Genomic DNA, 9,955 nt, shown 5'->3' on the forward strand with positions numbered 1-9,955 from the left:
TGTTGTTCCGTACATAATATGACAAGGTATGCAAAAATGAAACTTCCACTAATTCTTTTACTAAAAAAGCAGCTAGGCTGCAGATATTGATAATATTCATATGAAATTACATCGATTTTCGGGTAAAAAAGAAAAAGGAAAAAAAGGGCTATTATGGTGGAACAAAAATGATCAGTAATGTTAAATGAATGAAATGATATTAGCTCTATTTACACAGCTGTGGCTCAATCGCCACAAAAAACTTACATTATACTACACTTGACCCATCATCGCTCCCTTTATTAGGTAGAAAAGGAAGGAATTAGGGGATGCTTCAACAACAAACTATGAACCACCCTTTTTTCCCTTTCTTTTGCTCTTTTCCTGCACCATATTAGCAGTAGTGACTATTCCCTTCCCCGCATATACCACAAGCTTGTATATATTAAATCTTTCATCCAAAGCACAAAAGTTGGTGATAATTTCCTGTTGAGCAAGAAATGTAGCTTCAGATCTTCCAAACACGGTACCCTTTACCCTCTAACCTCAATAGCCTTTGCTTCAGCAACCTCCAGTACAGCAATAGTGAAGTGAGCCATAATGCTTCAAGTGATTTTGTCAAAAAATTTGCCACGAGCACGGCAACCTCCAGCACGGAAGTGAAAAATGCATGTATCTGCACATTGCTCCAAAATGCTTCGAGTAATATCGCTACAGATCATCATGAGCTCGCAAGCAATCTGCTAAACGGATCTAATCTGCGAGAAGAGCCATTTCGTGACTTCGCCTGGTCATTGCAAGCACTGCTCACACGCAAAGTTCTCCTATTTCTTATCCTCCGGTATAAGAAATCTTCCGTATCTAATACATAAGACACCTACGACACATGACGAATTACCATGTGCAATAAAAAGAATAAAAAGGTGACTCGACACACTGAGACTCTGAAAAGCATGCAATCAACCTTTCTCAAAATGTCAATCTCTTCCAATGATCAAAATACCTTGGACGAATTGCAAGCTATCTTGCACTCTAAACCATTGACAACTTGAACTCCTTCCATAGCCTCAGAAGCACTAGAGATTTCATCTCCACTCGTATATGGGCGTTTATTCCTGCTACAGGAAGTATATTGGTTTAGTGAAGCTAGTGAAGCTCAAGGTTTACTACGAATAAATAACTTAAAGAACAAACATTATAAACCTCTTTAAAAAAATCCCAGGCTTCTCTTTCGTCTCAGGGACAACTGAGAGGAACTCATTATGTAGATAGGCTGAAAAATTGGGTTCCATTGACACCGCTGTCACTTCAGGTTTTTCATGCCCTTTCTCCATTAATTGAATGGACAAGCGAGATGGTGAAGATGACTGCAGTGGAAAAAGAAATACGAATATGTATTAGACTGAACCTCTAATTCTGCAGATAATAATAAAACAAATGCTGAAAAGATTTGAGTGCAGATACAAATTTATCGGACATACACATTCGATACGGTATATGTTCTCATCATGGAGGAGAACACGAGCATTCTCGTGATAAACAACATCTAAGAATCTGTCAAATTTTCTAGAGCTTTCATATGCAAATAGTTGAAGAAGCTTGCTGTCAACTTCATCAGTGGCCAATATTTGAAGCTGCAACCCAATTGTAAAAGCAACCAAAGAGAAGGAAACCAATTTAGTTTTATGAAAAAAGAAAAAGAGCAAAGAATGACAAGTGCATGAAATTTGATAGACCTGCTTAACGAGCTTGTATATGAGCTTGTCTAAAGTGAACAGAAGATATGATTGGGTACCAACAATGGCACGACAATCATCCTCAAATTTGGTGTTGTCAGATGTACCATCAACCAAACTATATAGCGCATTCATGAACCTGAACCAAGATAAATAAAAAATAATAATCAGATTACAGTGCGTTGGCCAACTTAAAAGTTTTTAGAAAGAAAATAATACAATTGGCAACCTAGAATACAAGTCAGACGGAACGGCTTCGTGGGAAGATTTCCATTTCCGATCAGCTGTAGATGAGTTAATCTTCGCTGATTGTATTCTCTCATACAAAGTCTAGCCAAAAAAGGTTAAGAAAAAATGTTAACAAGGATAGCCAGGAATAACCAACTATAATTTAAGGTATAACCAATGTGAGTCATCCTTACCTGATGTAGTCTAAAGAGCACATAGAACGAGTCATTTCCATAAAAGATGCGTGAAATTTTTTTCCTTTCATTTACAGATGTAGGGACATGCTTAGCAAGAGGCTTCACTGTTTGTAGAAAACGTTCAGAAAGGGGTAATGATGTTCCATCTCCATCTTCTTGTGCATCTGCCATTCCTTCAGCCTCACCCTCACTTTCAGCCTTGTTGTCATTCTCATCATGTTCCCCGTCTTCTTCATGCTCAGGGGAACAATCCTCTCCCTCACCAGACTCACTGGGGGAAACGTCCCCATTCTCTGAAGCATTCTCACTGTCCTCTGATGACCTGTGAGCGCTCTCCTCACCTTCATCATCAGCATCTGCATCATTATCTCCTCTAGCACCACTATGATGTACCTCGCCTCGCTGTCTACTTTGTCGTGGGGCACTTGAAGCACCGTCATTTGGCTTGTTTTCAGGCTCTGTGGCTGCATTTCCAAAAACTGCAAAATTATCCTCCTCAAAATCTCCATTCGGAGACAACTCACCCTCTTCTCTTTCCACTTTGGAATGTCCATTGGTCTCTTCACAGTATCTAATTTCTTTGTTGGCTCCTGTTATCGCTCCATTCAATGCTGGTACTGGCCTTGTAGAATCAACAGCCTGCAAAAACAAAAGGCATAGAAACATTAGTCAATCAACAGTCCACGAAAATTAGGATAATATCTGAAGTTAGTCTATTTGGTTGCCATGTTGAAAAGTTCCAGAATCCAGACGCTTTCAACTTCTTGAGGTATGCAACAGTTGAGTCAATGCAAAGGAAAAAGAAGTGGCAAAGTCATATCAATGGTGTATGACAACTAAAGTAGATTCAACAATATGTACCAAAATCGAGGAAAAAGTATTTCCCTCTATATAATAGCTAATTCATGTAACTAAATAAATACCTCTGCAGGTTTATTGCCACCATTTGATCTCGACTCAAGTCCACTGTTATCTCCAGCATTCCCGACTCTCAATGGTGTGGTACTATGACCTGAATATAATGTCAGAATATTCCAAATCAGCGTGTTAAGAAGTAAAAAAAGACAAAAAGCAACATCCATATGTAAAGTCAAAATAAAAGATTTTACATCCCCAGTTACAAGCTTTTTTACTTCCATGTTAAACATTGAACCTTTCACTCATATAGGGCAATTAAGACGATATACACATTACATTGCATTAAGTAGGAAAGCTTAGAGTGACCGAAAAAATCCCCATTGTTACTCAGCTGTAGTAACTACGTTTTCATCATCGTTGTTGAGAATCAAAAGACAAACCTGATGGATTTTCAGTGTTTCTTCCATGAAATTGCTCAGCTCCAGAGGGAAGGAACGCATGAGAAGCAGGTAATCGTTCATTAGCAGTGGTCTGTTTGCCAAGACCGGATATTTGTTCAGCCGTGTTGCCATTACTTTGTGCTCGAACTTGATGCAGGGCACTGCTGCTGGCATCAGGAAATCCATCATCTTTAGCATGATTTCCAGAACTCGATTGTTCTGGTGGACTACTTTCATGTTTACGAGTAGCAGCACAACCACTAGCACTTCTATCATTTTCACCAATAGCAGGACCCTCTGCTTTGGCAGTCTCGTTTTTGGCTCTTATGACTTCTTCAGAGTCCTCTGCACCCTGAGCTCGAGCAGGCACACCAAATATGGGTTCCAAGAAACCTGTCCAGATTTTCATCACTTTATCCAACTGTTCAGCTGTACATACTTCACCACAGGAGTATTTCATCAGTTGATACAAATCTTCATGTAACTCTGCATCTGGATAATCAAATTCCATATGGGGGATAATAGGCCGTCTGTTTCCAGCAGCAATAGCAAACAGCACATCATCCTCTTGGCATTTCTGCTCACTGATCTCTTTAACCTCAGCCAATAAAGCTGCAAAAACGATAAAGACAATCCCATCAGCAAGTTCTTACGTATTTTCCACATACTAACCACCCCCCCTAAAAAAAAGGTAAAGAAAAATTTAAGGATAACTTGATAGATACCAGGTGGGGAGAGAGGATAGGAGAAAACAAAGAAATTTAAACAAAATGCTCTTGCATACACAAGCCCATGAGCTTACTCGGTTGCATGTGTGATTTTGAAATTTTACACCAAAACTAGATGATGATTGCATAGCATATACTGATATACACATGGTCAATGAATATGAGTAATGTGAACTGTGCAGCAAGAAAGACTTGTGACAGACCATCTAGCCTGAGGATGAGCTGGGTTAGCCAGATTTACAGAATAAAAATTAGCACTTTACCTTTCGTACTCAAGCTCTTCGTGTCTTGTTGCTTAAAGTAGAAGCTACGGTGATCGAGTGATTTATGATAATTCTTAGCATAAATTTCAGCCCACACCTTATTGAAATCAGCACGGCATCTGGCCCACTCTTCTTGTTTTTGTTTCAAGCGAGTCAATATAACAGGCAATGCAAGGATTGCATTCTTTCTCAATACATCCATGACATCAAGACCATGGTCCCCATATAACCGTTCAATGCATCGTAGATTAATAGCTGAAAAAAAGGAAAGCTATGTCAAGAATGATTTGACATAAAGATCACTGTACAAAGTACTTAGTGCCTTGAATCAGAACGTACGTGTAAAGTGGTCCTCTATCCGGATAGGAATTTCTGTTTTGATAATGTTGGAGTTGATTTTGTCTAGGAGGTCTTCGACACGCTTAATTGTAACATTCACGGACTCTAACAGCATGTCTAGTTCAAACCTGAAATTCGAATATGATATTATTACATGTTGATCACAATAGGATATGACCTATATAAGATGGAGGTTAAATCCAACATTTCTGAACAGAAGCCTCAAGCCATGTAAAATCATTTTTCCCAAGACAAAAACAATACAGGGTTACTTGTTAGATTCACAGACTAAGAGTAAACAAAATTGTCAATTCAGGCAATCATGGTATCAAGGCATAAACTATATATAAAACGAATTGATACCTGTCATCTTCACATCGAAAGAGGCTCTCCTCATACTGATTTTTACGCATGTGTTTAAATGAATAATCCTCACTTCCAGAGGTGACAGAGACCCAGTGATCATTCAATACTTCAGCTCCAAGTTCTGTCCTGTGACTTGCCAAAGGTATGGGATACTGCATCATTCATATCAATAGAGTTACTGAAAGTCCTCAAACATAAAATGCCAATTTTTATAAGAACATATAGAAAGTATCAGCCTACATTCTTGGGAAGAAGTCGATAACTAGGTGTGCAGCGTTCACAGTTAGAGAGGTCGAGCTCTTGTATAGGTTTTCCTATATACTTATCCTTGTTCGAATTTGAAGACATCCTGAGATTGGCAACTTCTTTATTTCCATAAATACCACTTCTATCAGTGCGATCCCTCTCCCTGCTCTCACGATCTCTATCTCTGTCTTCTCTTCCAATTTCCCCTCGCTCCCTATCCTCAGCTTTCACTGATTTTGATGGACCCTCACTCCACAGAGATTCTGGCCACAAGGATTCTGGATGGAAATGACCATTCAAAATTAATTATAAAGATTAATTTACGTAATAACTACATGCAAGTTTAGAAGACAGAGGCAATTATATGTTCAAAACTTGTGGTATTCAGCAAATTATGTCAGATGCCAATGAAGAGTGTTTTGATTTCACATACTTTTACTCATAACACTGCCAAGGAATCCATCTGCAAAACAGCATAATTCTCATCAGAGACAAGCCTTAGATTTGTGGAGGTGATAATATACAGTAAAAATGGTCTCAACTCTTACCAATTTTCTCACAACGTGTCAAAAACTCATCAAATCCATCCATGAGATCTTGATACTTTCCAAGTATATCACGCACCTTTAGACAAAACATGGAAGTGCTCAATCAATATATTGAGCAAGTAAAAAGTTCCATAGAACTTCCACATATAAAAAAAAATATATACATATAAAAGCAGAATTCAGTTTGATGTTGTCTTATCATTGCCAAACTTAAGGTGTTGAAAGTATTAAAAACAAAAACCACAGGTAAATAGACATACCAAAGCTTGCAATTCTTGTCTTGTGATTATCTCCCTGCTGTATATGTGAAGGCATTTCAAAAATTCCTGATAATCATCAGGATTATGTAACTTCTCCTTGACTTTTTCACAGAATGCAAATTCTTGGCTGTACATACCTGCCATAATGTTGCCAATCTAAGGACTCCATAAACATAATACGAATATAGCATACAAAATGTCTAGCTGATATAGCAAATGATCTGCCTTTCGAAGCCTCAAAAGATGGGAGCAAGAGGTCACTAGCCTCACGACATAAAGATAGTGGTCAAAGAAGAAAGCCTATACAAAAAGGTACTGATACTATATAAAAGACTAGAGATTTATTTTTCCAAGGGAAAGTTACAACATTTATTGATTGCTTGTCCCTAACCTCAAGGCTAATAAAAAGGTTCTTAGTTTTTTTTTTTTTTGAAGGGAGGTTCTTAGTTTCTAATAATATAATAAGATTGAAATACCTAATCTGCTACTCCCACTCAGAGTCCAATTATATGGTGTTCCAAGAATAATGTCAAACTGAGACATAAAAATCCTACCGAACATGATAAAATTCCAGAAAAACAACATAACAAAACCTTGATCAACAAGAGAACATTTTCTTGCATATAAGCATTCAACAATGATACAAACTCATTAACACAGATATTATATGCATTTCTTTCAACCAAAAATGAACCATGGGTGTAAATGTGGACATAAACAGATACCCTTTTATTCCCTTTACTCCACTTCCAGACATTCTGTAGCACCATGATTAAAGAACCAAAATATCAAAAAGATAGAACTCAGAAGATTAAAATAAAACTCACTTTTTAGAGCACTCTTATCATCATAAGGATCAGAGACACCATGCTGTTCATAGTTTTCAGCACCCTGGTCTGCGACAGAGTCTTGGCCCCTGCAAGCAACTTACACTTTGTTAAAAAGATCCATGGCAATTATTCCCTTCACGCTCATAGCCCTGATCAACTGTTTTTTCATTCTTACCTGTTAAAACCATCCCTTTTGTCTCTTTCTTTATCAAGCCGCCTCCTGCTATCTCGCTCTGCTTTCACCATTTTATCATTGTCAGCATCAGAACCATCGACATTGAACTCATGATCCTTCTACACACAGCAAAGAAAAGCCAAACATCAGCACGAAAAATTAGTGGACCATAATATGACAAGGCAGGAGGAATGATGAAAAATACCCTGTCAACATGTGCTGGCCTAGTTGTAAGCATGGCAGAGGTCCTGTCCCGCAACAAAGGATTTTTAGCAGATGGACCATTTTGACCTGGTGTTGCTGCTGATGTATCAGGAAGAAAATGTGTAAATTCATCAAGAAGGTCTCGATGGTCTCGGAAGAGTGCAGCTACCTGTACATAGTTGAATGATAAATATGTAAACCAAGACCATTATATTTGTAGCATTTTCCCATCGTTCTGTGACAACTTCTAAATCTTCCCGTTCGGCCACATCATAAAGCATGTAATCTTCCTCCCTCCCTCTAAAGGAAAAGGAATGAGGATGCTGGGGCAACAGACATACCTCTTGGTAGACCTCACTGATGGTCTTGTTTTCTTTCCTATACATGTTCAAAATGTCAAGGAATGACTTATAAACACGATCATCGCCTTGAAACCGCAACTGCAATGGAAACCCAAGCACTCTTAAAGCAAAGTTATATGGAGCATAGAATCACTTATTCAATCCAATGACCGTATTTTCACCTTAATTTTGTTAACAAAATTTATTGCTTCTTCAAATTCAACTGGCTTCTTCGAAGGCGGATTATCATCCTCAGGAGGAAGAGTGATTTCATATCCCTTGGGCAAAAAGGTATTAAATCCCAATATTAAGTCGCGATGCCCTTTGAACAGTTCTTTAACTCTTGCTATTACACCTGTGGTGTCAATTCTACAAAACACCGTACAAAATGCAATCAGTAAACTACAAGTCCAGAACAATCGTAGCACATAAAGATCACTCAACAAGTTCAGTAACCACCAGACCTTTGAGCTTTGAAATCCTTCATAACTTCTAAAAATTCATCATATTTCTCCTTCTTGTCTTGAAACATTTCCTTCACTGCCTTCAGATAAGCTAGGGCATCATTGGTCGTTAATTTCTGCGTTGTGGGCGCACCAGTCCCACCACTTCCAACCATCTGAGGCTGACCAGAACTTCATTTCCCCAAACCACAAATTCCATAAATTTAGTAGGTTCACATTTGCATAACACAAGTATTTCAAGTATTTATCACATATTTGATCTACTTCACTAACTTGAACCAATGGAAACTAATTTCAGAATCAGAAAAACCATAAAGACCAAATCTTTACCCTACAACATACACAAAAAAATTTACCAACTCGAAATCAAAAATTACTAATCAGGAATCAGAAACCACAAAGCACATCCAGTAACACTTCAAAATCAACAGAAACAAATTATCTACAAATAGCAAACAATCAGCAAACAGAATTAAACATACTTCAATCTCAATTCGCTAACTCAAAACTAAATTGAACAATTCCAAACAACCAAAAGTGACGAGAGAGAAATTACGTCTCGCCGCGATACGAATTAGCAAGTTGAGGGCGTTTAACTTGAGGCCCTGTGTAAACATCATCTCTAGACCTCTTCATCTCTCTCTCTAGAAACAACTACCTCGTTTCTCTAACTCTTTAACGAATCATATCAGCTCACTCTTTCATCAAAAGAGACAATGAAAAATACCTGCAACAGCAAGAAAAATTAAATTAAAAAACTATCATTCAGCATAAAAAAAAAAAAAGAACAGAAAAACAGATCTAAATAAAAACAGAAAAACAGCTTAAATTGAAACAATCTAACCTAATTTACCAGATCACAAGAGAAGAAAAAAACAAAAATAATCGCATTACTTGAAAATTAAGCAAACGTTAATCATATCATAGCTAAAATAAACATGAAAATTAGAGCAACAAAATCAAAATCAAGAAACTTAAAACAAACAACAGATGAATGAAAAACGAAAGGATCGCTGAAACTTACAGTATTTTGTTTCTACAACAAAAATCTACAATCTGGTTTTTGAAACTCGTAGAACAACACAGCACAAATTCAAAGATAAAAATTAAAAAAGGAAAAATTAACCGCAGAAAAAAAGATGAAGAAGAAAAAAGAAAAGTAGTGGAAGTTTGATGATGGTTTTTGGTTTGAAAATCAGAAATAATTAAGAGAGAAAAATATGAAAACTGAGAAAAAAACACTTTTGGTAGCGAGAGGAGGAGGAAAAAGAGAGAGATTTTTGAGCTTTGTGAATGATGTTTTTGTTTTTGTGAGGGGTGATAATATGTTTGTATGTTATGAGAAGGAAGAGAGATATAGTAGTAATTATAAAAGGAAAATTAATAAGGAGGATTTTGGTTTTGGGTAGAGCAGTAGTCTAAAACAACGGGAGAGAAATCATAGGGTGGAGGGAGTCATTTTTTTTTGGACAAAATAGCCCGATTGTTGTTGAACTTCTACTTCACTAAATGGGTTTGGACTTTGGACAATATGGATATGGATCAAATTTAAGCTCTCTCTTCAACTTTAGACACTTGAATATGAAATCTACATTAACTAAACTAAAACCTTTTTCTCTTTTTGTGTCTCGTAATTAGGCTTTGTTGTTTTGGACTCTACTGAACTGAAATAAATTAGTCTGAAATTTGAATTGAAGTGAATTTAATTTATCTGAACTAAATTGAACTAAACTGAATGAAAATCGTGCAAGGA

At 37.2% G+C, this 9,955-nt stretch overlaps 1 protein-coding gene across 2 annotated transcripts; it reads right to left on the bottom strand.

Moving 5' to 3' along the window:
- Positions 1-29: 29 nt before the first annotated feature.
- LOC104898036 (paired amphipathic helix protein Sin3-like 3) lies at positions 30-9,589 on the bottom strand. Of its 2 annotated transcripts, none has more exons than XM_010685040.3 (24): positions 9,227-9,589; positions 8,759-8,929; positions 8,203-8,373; positions 7,921-8,107; positions 7,739-7,837; positions 7,399-7,566; positions 7,194-7,309; positions 7,016-7,104; positions 6,189-6,325; positions 5,929-6,004; positions 5,814-5,843; positions 5,375-5,658; positions 5,132-5,286; positions 4,769-4,896; positions 4,430-4,684; positions 3,439-4,050; positions 3,064-3,152; positions 2,138-2,779; positions 1,945-2,045; positions 1,716-1,854; positions 1,461-1,613; positions 1,183-1,346; positions 983-1,097; positions 30-856 (listed from the first exon to the last, which is right to left on the bottom strand). In XM_010685040.3, the coding sequence occupies exons 2-24, from the start codon at positions 8,836-8,838 to the stop codon at positions 701-703; spliced, it is 4,146 nt and encodes a 1,381-aa protein (XP_010683342.2). In that variant the 5' UTR covers positions 8,839-8,929; positions 9,227-9,589; the 3' UTR covers positions 30-700. The 2 variants fall into 2 exon arrangements, with proteins under 2 accessions (XP_010683342.2, XP_010683340.2); XM_010685038.3 differs by having other exon boundaries at positions 7,194-7,312.
- Between the last annotated feature and the right edge of the window lie 366 nt (positions 9,590-9,955).

Source organism: Beta vulgaris, chromosome 6 (assembly GCF_026745355.1).
Source record: "Beta vulgaris subsp. vulgaris cultivar EL10 chromosome 6, EL10.2, whole genome shotgun sequence".
NCBI classification, from domain to species: domain Eukaryota; kingdom Viridiplantae; phylum Streptophyta; class Magnoliopsida; order Caryophyllales; family Amaranthaceae; genus Beta; species Beta vulgaris.

What these genes read in the sequence shown, in the direction of transcription:
- LOC104898036 (XM_010685038.3), bottom strand. Translation starts at nt 8,838, where the DNA reads ATGAAGAGGTCTAGAGATGATGTTTACACAGGGCCTCAAGTTAAACGC. An exon ending in ATTTTGTTAACAAAATTAAG is followed by an intron (nt 7,838 to 7,920) that starts GTGAAAATACGG and finishes TTTCCATTGCAG; the next exon opens with TTGCGGTTTCAAGGCGATGA. An exon ending in TTTCGATGTGAAGATGACAG is followed by an intron (nt 4,897 to 5,131) that starts GTATCAATTCGT and finishes TTCGAATTTCAG; the next exon opens with GTTTGAACTAGACATGCTGT.